This window comes from Siniperca chuatsi, linkage group LG8 (genome assembly GCF_020085105.1).
Source record: "Siniperca chuatsi isolate FFG_IHB_CAS linkage group LG8, ASM2008510v1, whole genome shotgun sequence".
Taxonomy (NCBI): domain Eukaryota; kingdom Metazoa; phylum Chordata; class Actinopteri; order Centrarchiformes; family Sinipercidae; genus Siniperca; species Siniperca chuatsi.
This window is the reverse complement of record NC_058049.1, coordinates 22,381,914-22,408,464: the sequence shown is the minus strand read 5'-3', so window position 1 is coordinate 22,408,464 and position 26,551 is coordinate 22,381,914. Positions and strand designations below refer to the sequence as shown.

The 26,551-nt window shown below is 41.4% G+C and overlaps 2 protein-coding genes and 1 long non-coding RNA gene across 5 annotated transcripts; 2 read left to right on the top strand and 1 right to left on the bottom strand.

Annotated features, from left to right (window-relative positions):
- The first annotated feature begins 1,020 nt into the window (after positions 1 to 1,020).
- On the top strand, positions 1,021 to 8,683 carry LOC122880610 (sodium/hydrogen exchanger 2-like). 3 transcript variants are annotated; one of them, XM_044205911.1, is made up of 13 exons: positions 1,021 to 1,536; positions 2,132 to 2,354; positions 3,765 to 4,005; positions 4,090 to 4,340; positions 4,449 to 4,666; positions 4,782 to 4,978; positions 5,112 to 5,201; positions 6,141 to 6,211; positions 6,403 to 6,537; positions 6,909 to 7,005; positions 7,123 to 7,251; positions 7,759 to 7,822; positions 8,116 to 8,410. In XM_044205911.1, exons 1-13 carry the CDS (start codon positions 1,284 to 1,286, stop codon positions 8,130 to 8,132), a joined length of 1,986 nt encoding a protein of 661 aa, XP_044061846.1. In that variant the 5' UTR covers positions 1,021 to 1,283; the 3' UTR covers positions 8,133 to 8,410. The 3 variants fall into 3 exon arrangements, with proteins under 3 accessions (XP_044061846.1, XP_044061844.1, XP_044061843.1); XM_044205909.1 differs by having other exon boundaries at positions 7,964 to 8,410; XM_044205908.1 differs by having other exon boundaries at positions 1,025 to 1,536; positions 8,273 to 8,683.
- LOC122880612 lies at positions 5,232 to 6,567 on the bottom strand. The gene is made up of 3 exons (XR_006378983.1): positions 6,428 to 6,567; positions 6,124 to 6,199; positions 5,232 to 5,931 (listed from the first exon to the last, which is right to left on the bottom strand). It is a non-coding gene; the product is annotated as an uncharacterized LOC122880612 (long non-coding RNA).
- Positions 8,684 to 8,940: 257 nt separating the features above from the next.
- On the top strand, positions 8,941 to 15,208 carry LOC122880611 (transmembrane protein 182-like). The gene is made up of 5 exons (XM_044205912.1): positions 8,941 to 9,387; positions 11,296 to 11,419; positions 11,775 to 11,873; positions 12,919 to 13,056; positions 13,403 to 15,208. Exons 1-5 carry the CDS (start codon positions 9,214 to 9,216, stop codon positions 13,621 to 13,623), a joined length of 756 nt encoding a protein of 251 aa, XP_044061847.1. The 5' UTR covers positions 8,941 to 9,213; the 3' UTR covers positions 13,624 to 15,208.
- The last annotated feature ends 11,343 nt before the right edge of the window (positions 15,209 to 26,551 follow it).

The window sequence follows — 26,551 nt, the reverse complement described above, 5'->3', positions numbered from 1 at the left end:
TTATGTATGTATCTAAGTCATTTTAGTCTTCCAGAGAACCTAACCTGATAGGATTGCTTATGCTTGAAATTTTTCATCTTGAAATTTTGGTTCTAAATTTAACCAATCCAATTTGAGCAACTAGATTTTTTGACTTGACTTGAATTTTTAGATCTGAAAATAAAATTTAAGCAACTTGAATATGGTTATTTGAATATTGGACATAATTTTCTTGAACTTGTAAACCCTTATAAATACTTAAAAATCAAGTGTTGTGTTGGCTCTTAACATGATGATTTGTTTTATTTAAAAGTTAAATATTTTTACTACTGACCCTTCTTAAGGTTTAAGGTTGAGCTGGTGTTTATGAGCAATAAACAATTTGTGGAAAATACAATTAGTGTTAATGTTATTATAATCGTGGCCCTGGGGTGAGAGGCATTAAGATCTGAAACATTAGTCAATAAACCAATCCATGACAATATTGATAATCAGATAATCACATCAGTCCCATTACTCCTTCCTTGTCGCACTCCTTTCTTCAATTTCTCTGTGTGATATCAATAAAGTTGATCTTTTCTTATCTTAGTCATTTATAAAGATCAGGTCATTGTTTCTCTTAGGTTTTTGTCTGTCAAGACAAAATAAGCAATTTGAAGACATCATATTGCAAATTTGTGATGAGCACTTGTCATCATGGTTTACATTTCACAGGCCAAAGACATAATAAGTTAAATGCAAAAGAAAATAATCAATAGATTAATTGATAACTGTTACTGGCAGACCTAATGACAGCCTTTAATGGTTAAAAAAAGGACATGAAGTGTTCTCCTAAAGTAGGTTTGGCGTGTACCATGTGACCTTGCAGGTTGGTTAAATGATACTTGTCCCCAAACTGAAGGTATAATTTCACATGGAGCAAAAGAATGTTGTATCTGAAATATGAAGTGATTTTCATTATGTGGGTGTCATTTGTAATCTGTTGAGCTGTTAATCTTCCTTCTAAACCACTCAGAAAGTGGTGTCCTCGAAGAGGAGTAGTTTTTACATGTGTCCCCAAAGTTTGCCTAAGTGTGTGTGTGTGTGTGTGTGTGTGTGTGTGTGTTGAGCTCTGTACTGCTGTTTGGATATCATTGCTAGCTCAGGGATTCCTGTGCACATTAGTGGCTGCATGAGTTGCGGTCAGGTTGTTTTGTGTGTGTGTGCGTGTATGAATATGTGCTGCTCGCCCTCCCCCTATCTCCATAACCCCTGGCCTATTCTCTCCCTGTCTCTCTCTCCTGTTGTCCCAGCATGGCTGCAGAATGGCTGCTCGGTGGACTCTCTCTCTGCTGCTCTCTGCCTGCCTGTTCTGGCCTGCATGTTTGGCTCTGACCCCCACTGCTGAGCTCCCTCAGCCCCACAACCTGCCCCCCTTGCTAGGCTTCAACAGCAGCGATGGCAGCCTGTCTGTGGATCTGCCCATGGCTCTGAGGGTTTTCAGTGTGGACTATAACCATGTGCAGGCTCCCTTTGAGATTGTGCTGTGGATCATGCTGGCCTCACTAGCCAAGCTGGGTAAGCTTCAATTGGTTTTCTGGTCATACATGAAAAGCCAACATTAGGATGCTATTGGAGGTAGTTAGATCTTATTAGAGGGTTAAATTCTAAAGTTAACTGAAAATGCTTTAGGATTTGTTATGTTACGGTAGTTACGAGTTACTTTATCAACTACTGGATGAGTAACGTCATCCAAGTGGTTCACCAAATCATTATTATTTTCATTTTTCTTATTTAGATATTTACAATATAAAGGCACACAGGGAAAAAAAATCTGCATTTTTAAAAGAACTGGAACACATCCCACTATCCCTGGCTTTATGAATTTCTGAATTTTACTTTAAAAAGTATTCCCATTCAAAAATGTATCATTCTTCCCAAGATGTTAAGAGAATGTATTGAAATTGTCTTTATATTTAGAATATATAAAGCCAATAAAAGCATCCCATTACTGTTTGTGCATATTATATGTGTATGAGCCATTGGTGTAGTTCCAATTTTGTGCTTTCAGTCAGAGTGACAGAGTAAAAATTGTTGCAGCTCAAAAAGTCACAATATTGTTGAATCCAATTAGCATGATGCCCCCTTTATATTTTCTGTCTTTAACCTCCAGGTTTCCACTGGTCAGGTCGAGTCCCAGCAGTTGTCCCAGAGAGCTGTCTCCTCATCATGGTGGGCCTCCTGGTTGGAGGGGTTATCTATGGTGTTCGCCACTCCGCTCCCCCGACTCTCAGCGCTGATGCTTTCTTCCTCTTTCTGCTCCCGCCCATCGTCTTGGACGCAGGATACTTCCTGCCAGGGAGACTGTTCTTTGAAAACCTTGGCACCATCCTCTGGTTGGTACACGGACAATGTTTTGTGTGTGTGTGTGTGTATGCTTGTGTGGGTCTGTGTGCAAAAACTATTGAATACACTTTTCTTATACCTTTTGAACATACTAGTAGACAGAGATTTATTTTAAATTCAAAATTCAATTCCCCAGTTGGGAATAAGTTTTCAAATGTGCCAAATATGTCTTAATTACAGGGAAATATATATAAAATATATATAAAATGCACATACATCTCACATTTTCCACCCAACTTATATGTATGTATATATACATACTGTATATACAGTATATAGCATCAATGAATCCCTGAAACAAGCAGATAAAAATAAACATTCTTGTCAAACAGGAGGGAAAATATAATATATAATATCTGTTTAAAGCTGCTAACATCAATATTTTTAGCCACGCTAGCAGTGTGGCTCTAGAGATGGCAACTTTGTTGGTCAGTCCACCACTTCGGTCCAGACTAAGATTTCTCAACATCTGTTTGATGAATTGCCATGAAATCTTGTGGGGACATTCAAATATTCCAGAGGATACTGACTTTGGTGATCCCCTGACATCTAGTGCAGAGGTTTTCAAAGTGGGAGGCGAGCCTCCCCAGAGGGGCTCCAGACAGTTTCTGGGGAGGCTCAGTGAATGGAAGTGAAAAAACATTACATTAGTTATTACATTAGTTATCAAAAGGAGATCACATAGAATAGCCTAAATGTGCGTGATCTGGTTTAAGAGATAGTTCAGAGATACAGTAGCTTTGAGGAATTTTTGTTTTTCCCACTTTCCCAGAGTCAGAAACTAACAAATGCCTTAAGGACAGACCTTTTTAAGGAATTTGGTGTAGTCTGAAGTTATGTCAAACAGCAATGTTAGGCTATCTTGGCTCAATAGTGTCTATGGGATCAAATAACATAATCATGATTCCATAGGCATCCAGCTATTGAGCAAAACTAAACAAGTAAACTAAGGGGGCGTGAGGGGCCGCCTTTTTCCAAGCTTTGTCTGAGGGGAGGCCCACAGTCTCAGACTTAGAAAACTTCTGATCTAGTGCCACCGCCAGGTCACAATGTGTCTAATATTTTGGTTTATGACCAGATATTTGAAAAACTTGTGGCATCCCCATCAGTTAAAATGGAGTAAGTAGGCTACTGGACTAACATTCATCAGGTTGCCAGAAACACGACTCCAAATGTCAATGCCATATCAACTAAGGTGAAAATATATCAGAGTTGCGTTTACAGCTTGTTGTGCTTAAGTGACCAAAAAAATCAATTAATGCAGGTTTAAGGGAAAATTTAAGAGTTATATTGGGGACACCTGGCTTCAAGTGGTGTTAAGTATTCTTTGACGTTATCTTGAGAACCTTGCCATGCAGTATCATTCCTGTTTCCTGTAAAACTGCTGATTCTATCACCAGGTATGCGGTGCTGGGAACCTTATGGAATGTGCTGGGCATCGGGCTGTCTCTGTACGGTGTGTGTCTGCTGGCCCAGAGCTCTCTGGGAGATGTCTCTCTGCTCCACTGCCTGCTGTTTGGCTCTCTGATCGCTGCTGTCGACCCCGTGGCCGTGCTCTCTGTCTTCCAGGAGATGCATGTTAACGAACAGCTGCATATCTTGGTGTTTGGAGAGTCACTGCTCAATGACGCGGTTACTGTGGTGAGGGGAGAGGTGGTCACCAGGTGATCTCAAAATATAATAAAATATCTTATTCTGTGCATAATACATCTCTCTTCCTCTCAGGTGCTCTACAAGCTGTTCGAGTCCTTCCTCCGTCTGCCGTCAGTGTCGGGGCTGGATGTGTTGCTTGGGGGGTGCAGGGTGGTGGTAGTGGGCCTCGGCGGCCTGTGTGTGGGCCTCTTCTTTGGCCTGGTGGCGGCCCTCACTTCACGGTTCACCTCCAGAGCCCAGGTCATTGCCCCACTCTTTGTCTTCCTCTACTCCTACTTGTCCTACCTGACCTCAGAGATGCTTCACCTCTCTGGTATCATGGCGTGAGTGCTGCTGAGCATCAACTGAAACTCAAAGATCTCCTTTTGTAAATGTTTAGCTTGGTAAAATCTGATTATGTCCTATAATTTTGTTTTTAACTGTTTTTGCAGCATTGTGACCTGTGCTGTGACCATGAAGCAGTATGTGGAGGCTAATGTGTCTGAGCGCAGCAAAACCAGCATCCAGTACTTCCTGAAGATGTGGAGCAGCGTGAGTGAAACCTTAATCTTCATCTTCCTGGGCGTGTCCACAATACAGGATGTCCACATGTGGAGCTGGCCCTTTGTCTGCTCCACACTGCTGCTCTGCCTCGTCTGGAGGGCCACAGGTAGCTTTAAAAAATCTTTGCTGAACTTTAAAAAAGCTGACAATGATGCTCTGACCAGGAGCTTGATAAACAGTTGCGAAAACAGCGGAATCAACACATTTCCCCTCCTCTGAAGGTGTTCTCCTGTTGACTGCTGTGGTAAACAAGCTCCGGAGGAACACCGTGACCTTTCGAGATCAGTTCATCATTGTCTACGGAGGCCTGAGAGGGGCAATCTGTTTCTCCCTCGTCTTCCTGATTGATGACTTCCCAAAGAAAAGACTCTTTATCACAACAACCATTGTGGTCATCCTCTTCACTGTCTTTGTACAGGTGGGAGATTTTGATGAAAGACCAGTTCCTGTATTTTCAGATAGGATTTTTTCTTCTTTGCATTGCATTTGCTTGGCTTCATGGAGTACTTGTTTGGCTCTATTTGTTGAGTTTGGTTTTGTCTGGTTTCCAGGGGATGACCATTAAGCCTCTAGTAGAGCTGCTGGATGTGAAGAGGAAGAAGAGAGCGCTGCCTACTGTCAGTGAGGAAATCCACAGCAGGGTGAGAAATGACAGCGAGGTGCTGGGCCTGCAATATGGTCTTTTAGGAATACATATACATATATACATTATGTATTATTAGTATGGTGTATTCCAGGTGTTAGTCATCTTATCTTTTTAGTGATAGGAATGTGTACACCAAAATAATTGAGGTCTGCTCAGTACATCATTCATTCAGGTGCACATCCTTAACATCTCAGCTGTTTTTAGTAATAAAGATTACGCAGTGAGATTTACTGATACAATATTTTTCATTTATATGACATTATCTTAGTATAACAAGGTTAAAAATGTTGACTAACCAACATGATCTATCGCTGTTTTGTTTTTTTTCATTTAAAAGTGCTTACTATTCTTCTTACTATTCTTATACTTCTCTGTATTCTTGATTTTTTTACTTTTGGAATCATGCTGTCACACAATGCATTTATCAAAGAAAATGATCTTCAAAAAGAAGGAGGATTAATTTGGTGTTAATGACCAGATATGACAGAATGTAGAAGGTCATGTAGCTTCAAATGTAACCTTCTTCAAAGACTTTTCTTGCTGTTTTGGTTCATCGTACAGTATCTAAGTGCAAAATCTTAGTTGGAAGTAAAGATGCCACAGTGATGAGCGTTGGTTCTCCGGTTGATTCAGTTGTTTAGAAACGAGTCTTTCATGTTGCACTGGTGTCATGGCCTCTGTGTGTGAACACAGATCTTCTGCTTTTGTGACTTTTTTCCTTTCATCTGTGAAAATGAAAATAATAGTGACAGTTCAGCATAGAAAGTGCAATCTGTTTTCTGATTATACTTTCTTAATAGATATGCAGCATGCAGAGATGGACACCCACTTGGAAACACAGACCATGACACACATGCATCATAATCTATGGAAAATGATATATGGAGGCAAAACAAATCTATGAATGATATACTTACATCATGTCTCCTCTTAGCTCATTGATCACCTGCTAGCAGGAATAGAGGACGTGGTTGGCTACTGGGGGCAGCACTACTGGAAAGACAAGTTAGTTTTTCTTGTTTTACTTTTACTTCACCTTCTGCTTGTGTTTCCCCTGAAAGTGTTTGCATGGCCATAAAAAAGAACCTGAAATTACCAATAGGTGGCAGCAAATACCACATGCAAAAGTTCTTTGCATCATTTTCCACAGTCAGGACTGGTTACTGTAATGTATTTTATGTGTGTGTGTGTGTGAGGTTTGAGCAGTTCAACAAGAAGTACCTTCGTCGTTTCCTGATCCGTGAGGATCACCAGGCTCGCTCCAGCATCCTCAGAGTTTACCAGGAGCTGGAGAGAAGGGAGCAGAGGAGAGACGAGGAGGCGCCACCACTGTGAGGAAACATTTTTTTAACTTTATGTCAACGTCTCCCGTAGTAGGGCTCAGGGATCTCCAGGACTTCATTGAAGGAGTCCCACAGGTTCCTAAAAAACTAAGGAAAGGCCATCGTGGCTATCTGTGCCAATTCAAATCTTAAAAAATCCATTATCCTCATCACAACAAGTTCATGAGAATCCCTTACAGCAATATTTGCATCTTTTTGAAAGTCAAAAGTTACAGAATATCTCCACCTACCTTGTCAATTTTGAGGGTTCTTCCTACGTAAAACGCCAATCATGCCACTGAAAACTGATTAAATATGTCAGTCTTCACAACACAGTTGTGTTGGCTAAATTGATGTGAATATTCACGCCTCACTTTTAGAGTGGACCCTCGCTCCCACAGCCGTCCCCTCTTACCAGAGGAGATGGACAGCATCAGGCGTATTCTCTCCAGAAACCTTCAAAACTTCAACAACAAGGTAAATTCACAGCTTTGGTTTGTGTACCTCTGTTTTGATTAAGGAATCACTGAACGTGCACTACAGGTATGTGCTATTTATCTAATATTTGGGTTCATGTGCGTGTTGGCACTCCAGCAGACACCAGCCTACAGCAGACACACTTTGCACCAGGACGCCACCATGGACAGAACAAGGAAGCCGCTTCACAGACACCAGAGTCTCGGAGAGAGATACACATATAATACAATCACACACTGGCCACAGGTACTGTATCCATGTAAACTCACAAGTGCACATTTGCAAGTCATTCACTCTCACGTTTTCTGATTCTGGAGGGGTTCAACTCCAAAATGCTACATACTGTTACCATTCTCAGGGTAAAATTCATCAGGCAACTGAAAAACATAAATTATTTTATCCTCAAAAATGTCTTTTTTTTATAAGCAAATGCCTTAAAGATATATTTCAAAACTAACCAATCACTGTATGTGCGCACTTTTCATGAAAGCACTTCATGGAAATGAAAAGAGATTGACATTTATTTGTGATAAAATTTGAAGCAAGTGTCACTATTTTGACATAGATCATTATTTGTGTCAAGAAAATGCCACTTTACTCAAAAATGGTCAATGAGCTTGACTGAGTTTAATTTATTCATCAAACTGATTTAGTTCAAATGACTTAAAACAGAATATTAAGACTTAATATGATTTAATATAAGATTGTCCTCCAGCCTGCAGTATGTTTTACTGCATACTTCTATTGTGACAGGGGGAGGATGAAGAGTTCAATGGCTCACGGAGAGTGAGAGCAGGACTCAGCAGGTCTCACACAGGTAAAGTGAAAGACAATTCAAGACATATAAATATACAAAAGCCACATATTAGACAAAATATGCAAGTTTCCTCTATCCCAGCTTCCCAAGGATATGTATGTAATTACGTATGTTATGTTTCTTTGTGTGTCTGTATCTAAGATACCACTATGGAAAAGGACAATCACTGGTAAATGGATGACAGGAAGTTCACCAGAAAGACTGTTTTTACTAAAATTATGTTTCAGGAAGTAACCGTTTTTATCTATACACATTTCTAGTTTTGTCTCTCCACTCCTCTGCTTTCTCTCAAGCTTTCAGAATTCACTAAAATCCACTGGCTGAGAATATAGAGATGTATCATCAGATTGTCCCTCGTCTCTCTCCACCTCCTGACCTTTGACCCTGACAACTGTGGTGTGACAATTCTGACTTTGTGGGTCTTGAACTCACTGTAGCCTCTCTTGGCAGTGTGCTCCATAAGCCCGAGGCCCGTCCTCCAGGACTCATCAGTCCCAGCAGCCTCAGCTCAGACAGGGCCAGTGGATCCAAACTCTTCAGCTGCCAGAAAGGACCAGATCTCTCCACAACACCAAGCACCTGCGGGAAGAGCCCCTAAGAAACAACTTAGCTTTGTTTTGGAGAATGAGAAGCAGCAGTGAAGACAGACTGTGAGAAAGACAGAAAGACAGGAAAAGAAATGTAAACCAATGAATTCAGTGTGTTCAGTAATTTCAAAATGGCTCCATAAAGTGATAAGTACCTCATATTTATTTAGCCATAGAGTTGTGGGTTTCAATTCTGGGTTGATGAAAGGTTTTTTAACAATTTCAAGGGTATCTTCCAATATTAAAATTAATTAAAAAGGATTAAATAATTCAACTTCTGGTTTTATCATTTTGAGTGTTTGCCAGCTATAATAAAGCTTTCCTTAGCTCCATGATTCACCTCTTGAACACCTTCAGTGAAGGTTGGAGGGTCATTTGCATCTCTAGTCTAATTCATTTTCAAAGTGGCGCTCCAAGTGTAACACCTACCTTAGAAATACCTTGCAGTCATAAATACTGATACTTGCTGTCCACATTATAAGCAGACACACAAACCAATCCTGCCTCTCCTTGTTTCCTTTATAAATGCACTGCACACCCACCGGTAATTTGACGAGGACAGGCTCACTGCTTTCCTAAAATAACTCCTTTCCCCCCGCCTGACCCCCTCAGTTACTGAAGCTTCTTTTCCCCACAGCTCCCAGCATGCCAGGGAGTGGCAGGGAGAGCCAGGCTGTTTTCTTTAGGACTGGGGCTGGGCAGAGAGTTGCAGAGTGGACACCAGTGAAGAGCTGAAGAGTAATTGACCTGAAGACTGAAAGCTGAGGAGAAAGATTACAGTGAAGGAGGATTTAGGCTGGAGTTATGAGGGTGGGAGCTGTGACTTTGGCTGGGGGGATATTTGGGGTAGTTGGGACTTTGTGTTTCTTCCTAGCCTTTGGTACAGACTACTGGCTTGTAGCCAGTGACGACTGTGGACCGTATACATGGTCGACACAAACAACACTGACAGGAGAAAAAGATGCCAATGGAACTGAGGTAGGACAGACACCTGTGCACGTAATTGGCGATATTCACACAAATACATACAGTGAATTGAACCTTACTGCATGCTGTCAGAATTGGTCAGTGACCTCCAGCTAAACAAATGTATATAATAATAGCCACAGCAGTACATTATTTTCATCACTGAAACATCACATGTAAGAACCACAAAAATACCAGTGTGACTTGATCAGATGCTGTGTAGACAGTGGTGTGCACGCTATGCCACTATAGGATATTTAAAGAGGTACCAAAATACTTTAATCTTGCACTTATATAAAGTTGGGGGAAGTGACATGGATTTAAAAGAGAATGGATCAAATCAGTGCGACAGAGGTGAATACATCCTGACTTTTAGTTTGACTTTAATGACTTTTAGTATGGGTCAAGCTCCGAAAACACTGGATCCTGCGCTTCTCATAATGCAGCCATTAGAATCCTTTTGTCAGACCCTCTGTTTGTGGTAAACGCCCGTCTTTCAAATGTCATGCCCCCCTGTAAACAAGACTAAGAGTCTACAGCCATGCTCTATATAAGGCTTTTCTTTTGCTGTGCTAATGTCAGCATGCTAACATGCAAACAATGAAAATGCAAACACGCAGATGCTATGAATGTATAATGATTACCTTGTTCAGCATGTTAGTGTAGTGGGTTAGCATGCTAACATTTGCTAATTATCACTAAATACAAAGTACAGCTGAGGCTGATGGGAATGTCATTAGTTTAAACCATGGGAGCCATGGATGTCTATACAAAATTTAATAGGAATCCATCTAATAGTTGTTGAGATATTTCAGTCTGGACCAAAGTGGTGGACCAACTGGCTGACCAGACATTGCAATCCCAGAGCCATGCCACTAGCATGGCTAGAAATGTGTAGCCTCCGAGTACACTGGTAGTCTGGTGGTTATTAACGTGCATTCCCAACCCTGTCTCCTAGAAACATTTAGTGGGAAACGTAATGCCGACCGGATTACGTTTTTATATTAACATAATGAGGAAATGTTGTTAATTACCCTATCTGGAAAGTTGCAAAAATATAAAAAGTAAAATGTTTTACTTTTTAAAAAAAAAAAAAAATTTGTTTTCCAAAATATTCAGTCTTGCAATACAATATCCGCTTGTAGTGATTATCGCATTATGAAACTTTTTCATGGTTAGGTTTAGGCACTGGCAGCTCTTGGTTAGGGAAAGATGGTCGTGATCGGTTTAAAACAGAAAAAGTCCAAAGTGACTCGAGACACGTGTTCATCAGCATTTAAGCGCAATCTTTCCCTAACCTACCGACCAACTTCTTGCAACTCCTGTGTGGTTCATAAATTCTTCAGTGATCTCATCAGAGTTATTTTCTCAGACTTGACAAAGCTCCTCCAGAGCCATCATACAACTGTTTTCACAGGCAGTGTAGTACTCCACAAGTCAACTGGTCTTCATGTGTAAACTCATTGGAGTGCCCCTTTAATTTTCCAGTTTATTCTTCCATGCCACATTTGTGAGAAAGTTCACAAAATGCAAAGTAAGGGATACATTTATAAAAGCTAATCCCCCGGTGAACTCCTCCCTAACATCACAGCACAACAAAGTCTTTCATTTTCAATAAAAGAGGATGATTAAAGTTGCTGTGTGTTATTCAGCACCATCAATCATATTTTTGACAAGCAAATGGAGAGTATCGCTCATGCGTGTTTCATGAGTTCCCCTTGAAAACCTCACAGACGAGCAGGCCATAATCAGAACCACGTTTGATGCCGTGGCACCACTGAAGTTCAGAATCACACAGAGCGGCTAACGGAGACGTGTTGACAAAGCCGACAGAAATTAAGGTTCATCCATCTTCCGACATTTGAGCGTCCATCTCTCTGTTTGTCTGCTGATGTCAGTCTGTCTCTTTTTCTCATTTAGATCCAGTTAGTGGAAGCTGTCACTGTTTCTCCTCCATCTCTCACTCTGCACCACGAGGGCTTCTTCTGGCGATGTGTGTTTCAGGTGGAGCCCACAGCACATGCAGTCCTGGCCACTCTCTTCAGTATGTAGGCCTTCTGAGGCGGCAAAACATTTTTGTTGGGGCTTGTCCAATGTGGTTGCACGTCTCATGCTCAGCTGTGTGGTCTGCTTGACATGGTAACAAGTGCAGGAAAGAACAATGTCTATAATTTGGATATTTGACATACAGGAGGAGAGCAAGAAGAATGTGTTGGCATTCACTTCAGTATATGGGGTGTTTTTGGCTTTTCTCTCGTGTGGTATTTCTTATTTTCTCCTGTATTTTATTACATACAGTACATGTCTCCTTTTTAGAACCACATTATGTTTTGTTTTTTTGACTCTGTAGTTTATTTTGAGCTTTAAAATACTTGTTTTTACCTCATCTTTCCATGTAGCAAACCAGCCAGAATCCAAGGTCTGTGTTCAGGGTTACCTCTTCCCTCTGCCTGTTGCACTTGGACAGGTGCCTCATCCAAGTTATGATGCTACAGCAGGTAACGCACTCCCACATGTACTTACAGACAGGTGACAAACTCAAGGAAAAAACTGAACAAATAAGTTAAAGTGAAATAGTGAATGCAGATGCTTCCATACAGGGCATGAGGGCTTGCTGAATGGTTTGATGAGTATGAAATCTTCTTTTAGAAGAATGGTGTTTCATCTCTCTAATAGTTCCACAGACTTGTATATTCTATGCCAAACAGCACTGAAGCTGTTCTGAAGGTTCGTCTGGGCTTAACACCTTACTAAGACACTCCATGCAGATTTTTTCTTCTCTCTTCTGTGTATACACACACAGGCACACAAGCATGTCTTTAACATTACACAGTAACAGTGAGAAGCTAGGGCTGTGGCTTCAGTGTTCAATGTAACCCCCCCCCCCCCCCCCCAAACAAACAAAACAAATAAAAGTTTGGTAGAGAAATACTGAATCCTTTATTTATGTATTGGCCCAAAAGTAGTCAAATTAGTCTAAAAATACTGAAATACTCATATCTGTCCGTTAAATATGAAGCTATAGCCAGGAGGAGGTTGGCTTAGCTTAGCATAAAGATGGCAAACAAGGGGAAACAGCTAGCCTGGCTCTGCCCAAAAGTGATAAAATCCGCTCACTGATTAAGTCACTGCACCCAGCCAAGAAATAGTCCAGCATATAACCCCCTTGACAAATTGTTGTTTTAACACTTCAGTTTTTGTATGGATTAAACAAATGAGATATAACGTATTCATTAGAGGTGCTGGTAGGCAGATCTTTTTACCTTTAGACAGATTCAGGCTTGGTGTTTCCAGTCTTTATGCTATGCTAGCCATCTCTCAGTTGTAGCTTCATACAGTTTTTGATGGACAGATATGAGAGAGGTAGGCTATGAATCTTTTCATCTAATTCTCGGCAAAAAAGCTAATAAGCATGTTTCACAAAATGTCAAACTATTTCTTTAATTTTAGAATGTCATACCCCTCAGGTTGCAGAAAAAATACTGAGAATAATGCAAACACAGATAGGTGACTGCTCTGATGGTGTCCTGATTGTACTTGCAGTGTTTCGGGGTTTCTGGACCGTGCTGATAATCCTTGGCCTGGTCGCAGCTCTAACTGGAGGCTTCCTCTTGGTCTGTGGTGTTCCCTTCATCAGCCACAAACTGTACAAGCTGGGCGGCGCTTTCCTCATCACTGCTGGTAAAATATTCTATTTTCTATGTGCATGTGTGGAGTTCATAACCATAGCATTTATCTGCAATGTGAAATATGCTGCCAGGGGAATAGGTGAATGTACAGACACAAACACATGTTGCAGCCATTGCTGCTGTCAGCTGCTCATACCTGTCACATGACAACCACATACCCAACACACAGAGCAGCAGATGTCACTCTGCAGAACATGTCGCTATAACAACAGCAGGTTTAAACACTGCTACCGTGGTAACAGTAGAGATTAGTAGGAGCAGCATTCCTCTGGTGTTAGCAGTGACAGCCTCTATCTGTGTCTCCCTGTCTTTCTGATACTCTTTAAATCACTCCCCAGCCTGCTTGTTCCTGTTCATGCTGCTGCTCTACGTACTGTGGATGGAGGTGGTGGAGGTGAAGCGCTACATGCTGCAGGAGAGAGGAGAGGCATGTCCACATGCACAGGTTTCAGTACTGTATGGCCTGTCGTTCATGGTGGCGGCTGCCGGCGTGCCTCTGGAGCTCATCTCTGGGTTGATCTTCATGCTGGTGGGCCGTGCGCTGCATGCCAGCAAGTGAGCTTGCCATCTGGCCTGTAGGGGAAGAAAGGACTGACCTTTTTACGTCCTGCAACTGGGACTCAGCAGAACACTTGTGGGATGTAAATACTGGCTGGAAAGACATGACCAATATTACAGCACCACCCTTTGGATGTCAAGTAGCATGCAGTCAGAGATACTGATTTGGTGTATCAGTTTTCTATAACTGGTTTTCTATAAAAAAATCAGTAAGTATTATAGTATAATAATACCAGAATAAGTCATTGTTACATTTTGATTAATATAGTGTGATAAGAATATGACAGTGAGCAATATATGATGTGCCAAGACTGTTTTTTTTCCTAAACAATATTGCATGAGTAATAATATTATAGGTGAGAAATGTATGGGTGAACCAGCTGTGTCCCCCATCCTGATTTTGGCACACGATCAAAGTAAGGGAGGAATGGTTGGATGAACTGGGGACAGAAACGGTAGCTTTGGATAGAGGGTGGGGGTGGGGGTGGAGCAGGAGAGGGATGGATATAGGGCGGATAGAGAAAGAATTGATGCTTGTAGGGGGGCACAAGGGGGCTTTGAGAAATGAACAGCTGTTTGTGGGTTTGGTTGGTATACAGCAGGCTGGCCACCTGCCCCCTTCACCCCAATCACATTTCACTCCCTCACTGAAATCCTTATGCTCTCTCTTTTCTGACTCACACTGTTATATTTCTCTGTCCCACCCTACATATTTACATTTATTATTACCCCTACCCCTAAAATTCAGAAACCCTTGCCTCTAAAAGATCTAATCTACTGACACACATCCATTGCACACACAGACAACATGGCCCACTGTTCTTTCTTTTCCTCAGTCTTATCCAAATGGGAAGCACAGCACTTGTGATTGTATCATAACTACCACAATATTAGATCATCCTACTCTTTCATTGGTCTGAATGGGCAGCGTGTGGAAACAAGCGGGTGGACTCTCAATCACACATATCAGCTTTCATCTGTTCTACTGAGGAGCAGGAGTGGAGGTGGTGGGGTGGGGGATGTTTGCTTCAAAGAACTCACTGATCAAACACATAAAACTACCCGTTCAATAACACACACACACACACACACATGCTGTGATCAAACTGTCCAGAACACACCAATGTTAATTATTGAAAGAAATTGCATTTTTTAACTGCACATACACAGCGGATCCTAGATCTGACTTGTGTAAGAAAGTGTACTGAGTGAGTGTAATGCTGTAATATTACACCATAGCCATCAAATGCTATAGGTCAGGAGTTTACTGTGTTGCCTGTGATGTCAGAGGATACCCTCTAATTTTGGTACATCGTGGTTGTGGTCTTTTACATGATTGTTACTGGTTATTCAACACGTGATTTTATTTAAGTCTGTGATGATAATTTCTGATAAACATGACAGCTATATGATATATAGAATAGTCTGTGTAATTTGTCTGCAACAGCATGATTGCTGCCTTGCTTGGCTAGGAAACTTTGGAAGAACTGTTTTAATCTCAATGAAGCTTTCATGGTAAATAATGCTTTAATTGTTTGTAAGTTTTTAAATAAAAGTGTTTCAATAAAACAAAACAAAAAAGTAAATATCTCATCTCCTCTGTGACATCACAAAGTATTAGGCCTTATAAGCAGGGAATTCTCATGTCTGAGTTCAGTTTTAATCTGACAGCATTTTAACCACCAGATAACACTCCACTCCTGAAGAAGAAGCCTTAAGACAGTAAGAAAAAAAAGGAAGAGAAAATAAAGAGAGAAACAGAAGAAAACACACATCTGAAGAATCTGAGGTGTGCAATTTAGCAGAGCTGATGGAGAGATGAATGTGTGCAATTTAAAGATAAAGAACATAAGGGGAAAAATCAGCACAATACAGAGCATTATATATATATATATTTTTTAATATCGTATTCTGTATTCTGCCACCATCCCAAAACAATGGAGTTAAATGAAATGTGGTTTGTGGTTCATTTAAATTACATTTAAAAATTCAGCAGCAGCATGTCTACCTCTTACCAGTTAAGATCTGGATTATTCTGAGTAACCAGAACATTGTTTATAGAAAAACAAACCACTGTTTCATATTGTTCGATGCTTTGAATAAAAATTTAATTTACCTCTATTGTTTTGAGGTGGCTGCAGAGGTGTCAAAACCTCTGCACTTAAAGTTGAAACTATTTCGATGCCTAGATACCGCTAAGGTTAAGTCAGAACACTTTTTTTGCTTTAAGTTGTAATCAATAGCTTCTGCCTGAACAGTAAAAAAAGATTATTCATAGGATCATATTATACAAAAAAGTAAGAGATGGAGCAACAACAACTAGAAAAGGCTACATTTTCTTGATTGAAGTGTACTTGGGGTTGCTTCAGCTGGAAAATTACAGTTTAAAATCTTAAGGTTGAAGCACTAAAAGGACTTAAAAGTGTCAGTTGAAGTATAAGCTCCGAAAGGAGTTATAGTGTCAGTTGAATTATGAATACTAAAAGGAGTTGAAGTGTCAGTTGAGACACTGAAAAGGGAGGCGGAAATTTCCGTTGAGGTGCAAGCACTGAAAGGATATGAAGTGGCAGTGGAAATGTATCAGTGAAAAAAGAAGAAAACGCAGTAAGTGTGAGCAATGAAATGCAGGTGGTACTCTTTAGTGCAACACACACTGGCCGCATCAGTGGCTCAGTGGTTAGCACCATTGCCTCAGCAGAGGTGCTGTAGGAGCTCTGGTCCTTTCTGTGTAGAGTTTTCTTTTTCTCTTTATGAACCCGTACGACTGCCAAAATAGGACTACTGGCAGTGGCTGGCAGCCACAAAGTGAAAGCCAGCGGTGGTAAATGAGATGCCAGGGGTGTGCTTGTCACTGGCATTCCTAGTAACTCACAAGCCTAGTTGGGACTATCTTAACCATTGCATGGCAGACAGTCCTGGATGCTTCCAATTGCAAAGTTTAGGGAAGCAGCTATGCATTGCTCTTTAACAGAGATGGGAAGTTTATCGGTGTACAAATCCCAAAGCAACGTTGGCTCTTGCAATTGCCGAGAACCGCGGCTGCAGTTATGAATTAGCTATTCTTAGAGCCTTACCAGTAATGGGGCTACAATGTAGTTTGCACTGAAGGTGGCACTGGATGAAAAATTCTCATTTTAATCACAAAGATGAAGAGAGTGTTTCTGTTTCTGACTTCTGTCTTGTTTTGAATATGGCCATAATCTGATACCAGTGTAAAAAGAAGGTCACGCTCCAGGCCCCAGCATGTTCCAATAGGCATGCTTTAATGGATAATCTTTGTTATCTGGATAACAAACCCACAACAACTTAAAATCTGGAAGATGGATTGATGACAAATTACTTGTTCTGTTCTTTTTCACATTCAAACTAGTAATGAGCTACTATCCACAGCCTATTAATAGTTGGCAACTGGTCCTCATCTTCACTTAATTCATGGCTGTGGTTGAATTACCACACTCAGCCAGCAGAGGGCTCTCCAGCTCTCCTCTTTAAAGGGAAAATCTCCCATGCCTGGATGGACAGAAGGGGAAAATATGAGGGAGCAGTGAGTGGAAAGGAAAGGAAAGTGAAGGAAAGGAAAGGAAAGGAAGCAATTACTGAGCAGAGTATTGAGCTAGAACCCTGGCTTGTTCAGTGACTGTAGCTCTTCCTAATCATAGTTAATTAACTCTTACGTCTCCTCCCCTGTCATCCACAACAATGGAAACACTATCACTTCATTTAAGGAAGAAATAATCTTGCACTTGAAGTGTCAGCAATTATGGCGTTATAATATTATGCGTATGACATAGCGAGCATCACATGAATTAAGACATGACATGATAATAAAGGAATAAATGGTTTGCAAATTAACCCCAACAGACCCAAGGAACCCAAAGAACATACGTCTTGTTGATTAGGGGTAATGAGTGTGTATTGTATGTGTGTGTATGTGTTGATGTACAATGCATGGATCTGTATATGTTCAGGCATGGCAGCATAATTCGCTGCTAATTTTCCAGTTTTTGCTAAAGGTCCCATATAAGTGATGTGTCAGACAGCAAACAGCAGGATGTGGTCTCACACTAGGGAAAATTAACCCTACGTGGACCCCTCACCCCTCTGTCCACCAGAGCACCTGGACTAAATACTGGTGGGCTCTAATCCAGTCAAACAGGGGGATACACTTAGTGAGAGCTCTTTCCTTCCTTTCTCTAACCCCCTAACTCTACTAGTGAGCCGATTACCTGCTCTGTGTGTGTGACCCCAGCCCACTAGGCCCCCGAGCATGGCTTTTTAGTGTGTGTGTGTGTGTGCGCGCGCTCATGAGTGTGTGCTTATGGGCAGGGCCGGGTGGATACATTTTCTCCCAGATAAAGGTTTTTCTCCTGTCAAAAATGACTGATAATAAGAGCTGATATGAGAGAATAGCAAGCCTTATGGCATCACACTTTTTTTGTTTCTTTTGTACACCCCAAATCCCCAGGAAAAGCCCCACCCTCTCGCCCACCTAACACACACACACACACACACACACACACACACACACACACTGCTAATCTGTATTGGGGGGTAGTTGAGGTAGAGAGGGAGCAGGTGGAGGGATAAAGAAGAGTTCCTGTGTGTGTTTCTTTTTTCTATTTTTGTATAAATAACTAGTGTGGTCTTATTAAAGACATCCCTCCCCTCAACCCCACACACACACACACACGTACACACACTGTTCATGCAGACAGATTATGTCTCAGACAGTCAGAGCTCCTGCCTTCAATTAACCTCACAAAGACAGGATCACTTACACACACATCTGATGATAGCAGGAGGGAAAAAGTAAAGAGGTGTGTGTGTGTGTGTGTGTGTGTGTGTCTGAATGGCTGCTATATCTACTGTATACAACAGGCAGGCTCTACTACATAGTAAGGCATGATACAATAGTCAACTTATTAGTGAAGGACATTATGTTGTATACTATGTCTTGTGCAAACATTCCAGTGTATCGCCCACCTTGTTCAAACTACTGAACACAATGTGTTTTCAAAAGTTACAGCACAGTCAGCAGATGTTGTTTTTGCTGCTAATTAACAGTCAAGAAATAAAAAAAAATCACGGTTCTGTTGAGTGTAGTCTTAAGAAAAGAAATACTGGATGTAAAGTAAATGGAAACAGCCTGTCTTTTCATTTGGCACGGAAATGCTATAGACTGGTGAGGCGAGGTTTAGATAGCAGCAATGCCAAAGAAAAGGGCTGAAGCACTGGCAAGGTGCTGCTCTGTATTTGAATTTATTGGCACTCACACACTGAGAGGAAGTGCTGCTCTCACTGGTTGACTATCCCACGTAAAAACTTATCTCTGTTGCCATTTTTGAGGACAAACAAAAATGACAAAGCAGTCAAACTAACTTACAAGCTATATGCCACTGATGGAAAACTCAGCCATGTCTAAAAAGTCCCTCTAAAGCGTTTTGCTTGGAGGGTCCTGGTGGACCTGATGATTAAGACGCTGACCTTGTGGTAGCTGAGTCCACGGTTCAAGTCCCAGTGTTAGTTGCGTGTTGTCCCCCATATGTCCTCTTGTTCCCTGACAGCTCTGTACTGACAATATCTAATAAAGGCAAACATTTCTCCCCATTTTGCCCACTCTAGTGCTATATTTACCAAGAACACCAATTATCTTGCAACAAAGTGCAGTTTAGGACCACCCATGACAATTTAATGTCTCAAAATGACACTAGGTCTAGTGTAAACATTATGTAAAACTAAAACTATGTGTCAGCTAAGTTAGGTTAAGTGCCCAGGAACTAAATGTCCCCCAAAATGCCCCAAGCCAACACAGAGTGCATGTGTATGTGTTTGTGTTGGGGTCCAGAGGTCAGCTGCTATGACAGAGCTGGCAGATTAAGAGGCAAACTCTCCAGTAAATACAGCAGCGTGACTGATATAACACAACATTAATCATTTTTGTTGCCGCTGCCTTCTTAAGTCACCTGCTGCTGATCTGTAGGGGAATGTAATGCTGTTTTTGCCCGGTCTGTGTTTGTGTTTTGGCCCTGGCACACACAAATCCCTGTGCACACACACTGTTCACTCTTGGAGCTGTCTGGCAAACAAACCAAATCCAGTACAGATACAGTACAATCCATTTGAACAACAAATATATAAATACAATACAGTAAAATAAAAACAAAGAGCTTAGCGACAAGCAGGAAGAGCTCTGAGTGGACAGGAAGAACAGAGGAGACATTGCTTTGGGCTTGTGTCTCAACCATTCTCTTTCTTCTTCTCTACTGTATGTCTTTATTTTCTTTAAACATCCCCCTACACACACACACACACACACACACACACACACACACACACACACACACACACACACACACACACACACACATACACAACTTCTTTCATTTATGCTGAAGGAGAGCAAAAGGAGAAAGAGGAGAGAGGAAGAGGGGGTTGCGATTAGTTTCAGGGTTCCAGCCCACTTGATTGGCAGCTGGCAGCATATGGAGCTGTGAGGAAGGTTTGCCCACGCTCACTTCTGAGGAAACAAATATTTGCCTGAAGGGGAGAGAGAGAGAGTGAGAGAAAAAAAATATTAATTAGTTTGCAGACGCGCTGAGAGATAAAAGTCGGCAAGACATATCCATCAAAAGGCTGCAGAGTTAGCTGCAAAATGGAAATTTTCCCCAAGTTGACAGATCCAGTAGGCTGCTGGCAGAGCTGAGGGGAAGAACACATGCGAGCAGGGAAAGCACTGAGGTGCACAACAAGAGCCCAGCGTGGAGTCTACATTAACATCTGTGCATACGTTAACATATTCTGAGTGGAATTAACATTTAGGCATGCATCTTCCACGCTTGAGAAACATTTCTCTTGCCCCTCCAATTATTTCTTCATTAACGTCTCCAAAACAAAACAGAGTTGTGTGGAGATAAAATCCACACTTATGCAACACATCAGATGCACTCAAGGTAAACATACAGATGCCAGTCAAGAAGTGTTTACAGTCAAATCATGATTCCAAACCAGAGGCGTTGTTAGGATCTTGAAACATTGGGGGCATAGCCCAGAAATCTTTAGATGTGACGAATAAAGGGCACAAAAATGCTAAATTTGCGAATATATTCTGCATCAAAACTATTCATTCCAGCAGTGATCCGAATTTGCGACAATTGCGACACTTGCTCAATAAAAGATTCGCGCCAGCTCGTACTAAAACTCACTTGGGGTTGGAGCTGTTCCAGTAGACGGTGCGTCTGTGTAATATGATCTTCACCTCTGCCGCATCCATGCTCTGCCCACACAGACACTCAGGACAGGATGGTCAGCAGCACCACCTCTATGACAGACTTCTGCCTGTCTGAGCTGTCACAACATCATAGACATCCAGGTGGAATCTCTCTCTCTCTCAAGAGGATCAGGCTTTCACCACGCTGCTGCAGAAATCTTCTCTTGATCATTAATGTCTGTCTGTGCTTCTTTGGACAAAAACAAATTAACAGGTCCGCCATTGTCATTAGGAGTTGTGATGTGACGTCCATTCCACACAACGTGATTGGTCGATGCCTTTATTCACGGTACAAAAGCTCAGAAAAATCAGTCTTTTTCCGAAAAAAAAAAATTATGTAACTTTTTTTGCCGTGTATAAGTACTCATGACAAAAATAACAGTTCAACTTGCTATTGAAAATGAACTATGATAGCCTGGTAGCTACCTAGCTAGCTTCCCTTCTGAGTGGAATTCATGTGTCAATCACAAAATCAGTGTGCCTTGGAGCTGGCCAGGTGTGCATTGTAATTAGTCTTAATTCTGATGGTTTACATAGCTATAATCATATGTAAAGCTGTGCCTTGGAAATACTTGTTTTCATAAATGGTGTGCCTTGTGACAAAAACGTTTGAGAACCACTGAGCTAGACTAGCTAGCTAGCTAAAGACCCCTCTTCTTCACCAACCTTAGCTTGTAGATGAGGCAGTGGCACTCTCACATCCTGACTCATCTGCTGCTACAGCAGATGAGTCAGGAGATAACTCTTCCTCCACCTCCTCTAGCCTTGCCTGCGCCTTGTTGAAAAGGGTTTTCTTTCCAAGACGTAAGGATTAAAGATAATATAAAGATAAATCTCATGTCTGTGCAACAAGTACAGAACTGTGGTAAGGAAGGGTTAACCAGGTTAGCATAACAACTGGAAGCAAGGAGCTAGCCTGGCTCTTTTTGAAGTTAAATTGAAAAAGAAAACAAAGTTAACAATAGCCCAGTAATTAGCACATTATATCTTTGTTTAAATCATACACAAAAGGAAATGTAAAAACGACTATTTATGTTGTTACAGGGTAGTTTAGTGCGGTAATTATTTCTTTGCTAGCAACAGCCGGCCGCAGTGACCACACACAGCTATTCTGAGTCTTATTGTCACTGTGAGGTCGGTAGGTTTCGCACAGAGAGTTGCTGCACTGAAATAGTGGACGGGAAACTGTTATTCATCAAAAAATAGCCTCAACTCGAAACCCTGCCTAAAACAGCAACTTGTCGTCTTTACAGTTCTGTTTGGTGCCACTGAATTCACTAATCAGGACCAAAAAGGCCACATGAAAGAGAGTCGCTTTGCTTTGATACATGGCGTTCAGACACTGACCATGGGATTATGCAGCACTGATAAGGTAATTAACAGACTATGATAGTGTAATTAAGCAACATCTGAGAAGAAAGGCTGCTGGAGTGCTGTGTTGGTGTGGGCGCACATCAAAGCCTGTGGCACTGCTTTAAAGCCAGACTGGCTGTGCGGAACATTTGGTTTAGCACGGTTCCTCTGCTAAGGTATCGACATGGGCTGAAAGAAAGCTTGTTGTGCCATTGAGAATTAGCTGACAACACCGAATGACATTATTGTGATGGAAATAAAATGCCTTTTTTTTTGGAGCAATTCAGTTGTATAAAATGGACGGAGATCATATCGAGGGAACACAGAGGCAGTAACTGATAGCTCCATTGTTAGAGAGCCAAATGGTGTCTCTCTCTATCAGTGCACAGTCTCAACAGATTTCACTGAATAAATGGAAGTTGCATGAATTCACTTAGGTATTTACCTTGCTTTGCTTTATTGAGAATGCATCTTTGTGAGGTTTGTCGCCAGGCCTTGCAGGGCGCACTCCCTCCATTTCCCTCTCCCCCTCTCCCTCTGTGTGCACTGAACCAGCACAAATTCGGTTTTATTGTATTTGTTTGTTTATTTACTCTTATCTGTTTTCCATTTCAGAGGCTTCCTATCAGAGACCTGCAAACCTCAGAAGCCGAGTGGCAGGGGAGCCGTGGGTTTACATTTGTGTGAGTATGTGTGTGAATGTGTGTAAGTGCATGAGTCTGTGTGTGTGTGTGTTTCAGGGGATTGGTATAAAATTAAAATACAAATAGAAAGGAAACATTGGAATCATCACTTTTGTTATCGCCAGCTATATGGTTTTTAGCGCCCACTGTTAAACTCCTCCAGGGTGATGAAACAGAAAACACTAAAATGTACTCACTTCATGATTCAGAGAATATCTTTTAGGTAATATTATAAACACTTGGCAAGGGTGTGAAACTCATTTCAGGCATTAGATGAGAAAAACATTATTGCATCCAACAATAAATCGCTCTGCCTCTGATGAGTACATTCACAGAGTTGTTTAACATGTTTAATTCTGAGCCAAGTCTGTAGGAATTTCCAGGGATAACACCTGATGTTGTAGACCACCACCTATACCTGTAACTATATGTATAAAAATGATCAGCCTTAAATCCCGCAGATATTTGTATTGTTGTTTAAAATGTTGGCATTGGATATAAAAATTATATGTAGTTCGAGGTTTTGCTAAATGTCCAGTATTGACGTTCTTGGTGATAGTGTTGCAGCGAACATTTCTCTCTGACATAGAAATTAATAAAAATTGTTCTACCTTATTTCATTTAAGCTAAATATTACCATGCAGGGAACCCTAAGACACAGAGGACCATTTACAACCATGTCAACCGAACAGGTTCATGCTTTCAAGAGTCTACAGCCACGCTAGCTCTGTGAGGCTGCACTTAGGCACAGCTGTGCTTTGAACCAAATGCTAACATCAGTATGCTAACATGCTCACAGTGACAAAACTAACATGCTGATGTTTAGCAGGTATAATGTTTACCATTTTCACTATCTTAGTTTAGCATGTTAGCATGCTAACTATTGCTAATTAGCAATAAACACAAAGTACAGCTGAGGCTGATGGGAATGTCATTAGTTTTGCAGATATTTGTTCATAAACCAAAGGACAAAGTGAAATTTTGACCTGATGATGGCACTAGATGAAAAGTTAAGGGATCACCAAAGTGATCACAAATCACGAGGGGAAGAAATGTTTGTAATAAATTTCATGGCAATCCATCAGGTAGTTGTTTTACTCAAAATCACAAATGTTGTGAGGAAAAGTAAGAAGATCGCCAAAGTCAGACAGCTTCATTGTCTGGGAACCATGAATGTGTAGAGAATTTCATCGCAATCCATATAGTGGTTGTTGAGATATTTCAGTCTGAAAAACTCTCCTCGTGGTTTAACATCCACACTGAAATGACAAACAATGGAAAAATGCTTACAATTATTCAATCATGCCCCTGTGTTCCAGCAGCTTTATGCCATGTATTTTTTTTGGGGGGGGGCATTGTCATTACACATAGGCAAGAAACATTGGGAAGAGAGCAAAAAGAGAGCAAGATATGCATCAGAGCTTGCCACCAAAATCGAATTGATGATGTTGTGATTACCACTTCTTAGACCATTAGGCCAAAGAAGGGACACCCCCATTTTATGGCATTGGAGTGCACCAGAATGTCAGATTTCTCAAAAGTGAACCACATGACAATAAGATGCCTGAAACCATGTGACAGTCACACATCAGTGTTCTCAGAAAACTCAACTTTCCCCTTAGACATTACACTGTAATTCCAGAATTTGCTAATGTTTTCATTTTGGAGAACACTCTCAAAACTATCTGTTTCTGGTGGATGAATTATCAACTTAGTGTGGGTGGACGGCCAAAGCAAAAAAAAAGGATGGTTTTTCAAATGTATCCACATTAGCGTTATGGTTATGGCCTGAAGCCATCAGTATACTCCAGGTGTGTTTGTTTTATCGTGTCCATGCCAAAAGAAGAAGCTTTGTGAGTTACAGTGGGAGCATACTGGAGAACAAAGATTCTCAAAGCAAGACGTTAACTTTTAAGCTAGTGTAACTCTATGGAGGTAAAGCTAAAATTCAACCCCAAAGAAAATCACATGATATTGTTTATAGAAGCCAAATGTGGGTCTTCTTTTCTGTCTTAACCAGCCATTTTTCTTCTGCACACAGATTTGATTTTATTTGGAGTGTACTCATATATACTGGTGGTTTAAGACACTGCAGTAAAGAAGCATAAAGTCCCATCAATCACTGCCTCATTACCACCACCACCACCGACGTCCTTGCCAGTCAGCCCAAGTACTTAAGTGTGTGTGTGTGTGTGTGTGTGTGTGTGTGTGTGTGTGTGTGTGTGTGTGAGTGAGTCTCTGGTCCACTCAGGAGGAGAGAGCGAGCGATCTCGCCAGGATCTGAACTGCCTCTTTGATCTCGCAAAGCCAAACAGAGGGAGAGAGACGCTCGCCCCTCACAGAGAGGATTAAATATCCCTGAGTCGGGACATCACAACTCCCTCTCACCCCGCCACCCACCCACCCCTTCATCCCTCTTTCCTCCGCTCCCTTCCTCCTCCCGTCTACCCTGGTTATCACTGAGTCTCCAGAGGAGCTGGAGGGAAAGGAGCGAGAGCAAGGAAGAGGAGAAAAGTAAGTAAAGGAGAGACTGTGCAGTTTTAAAAGCCAAGAGGACATCTGGGTCCACGAGGACTTTGACTGTTTCACCCACACAGGTCAAAGTCTGGATAGGTCACAGTTCTGCTCCAGGGCTCTTTGTGTGTGTGTGTGTCCGCGTGTGTGTGTGTGTGCATGTGCGTGTATTAGATTGTCAGAAAGAAGAGGATTTGTTTAAGAGAGTGGAGTGGAAAGGGTGGAGGGGATGGAGGGATGTTGAAACAGCCAGATGAAAGAGTGCAGGGGGTTTGAGCTGTTGTGCTAACCCCCGTACACTCGGAGGTGCCCCGTGTGACTTCCGCCGCACACACACACATCTCAGAGAAACTCTTTCATTAAAGGCTTTCCTTTCTGGCAAACTAGATAAGATGGTTTGTTCCAGATAAAAAGCGTACATGTGATTTATACTGTCAGCAGCAGCAACATATGTCTTCTATTATACTCTAACAGCTAATGTACATTTCTAAGCAAGGCAAGCAAGCATTCAGAATATTTTTATGTTGCCCGTTTTCTCTTTCTTTTTAATTTGTCTATTAAAGGACTACAGATCTCCGTGTGAAGGTGTCAGAGTTAATGTGGGTGATATTTTGGCAAGATATCACATGGACAGGGAGTCACTGGTGATAGATATACTAATCCTCTGTCAACCTGGCAAATGAAAACATTGCAAACATGCAGGTCTTTTTAGTTAGCTACCAGTGGTGGTGATTCTGGCCCATTTAAAAAAACGGGGCCAGCTGTTCTTTTAGAGGGGCCAGTTATATTAACTCTGAACCTGCAGGGTTACTACAGGCCTCTTTTTAGCACTGCTGTGGTGTGGCGTGGGAAAATGTGTGAGGAAGCCAAGTGAGACAGTCCTCTAAGAAAATAAGGCCTCTGGTGTTATTTTAGATGCAAGGATTAGAGGTGTACATTACGAATCACTTTGCTGAGTCAAATCATTTCTTTCAGTTCAGTTCAAAGATTCATAGACAACGACTACTTAGTTCACTTTTTTTCTAAGCTAAGCGGTTGCATCACTGTTCAAAAGCACTTCAGCAAGTGAACACATCACCTTTTATACCGCTGAACATGATTCAGTATAGTCA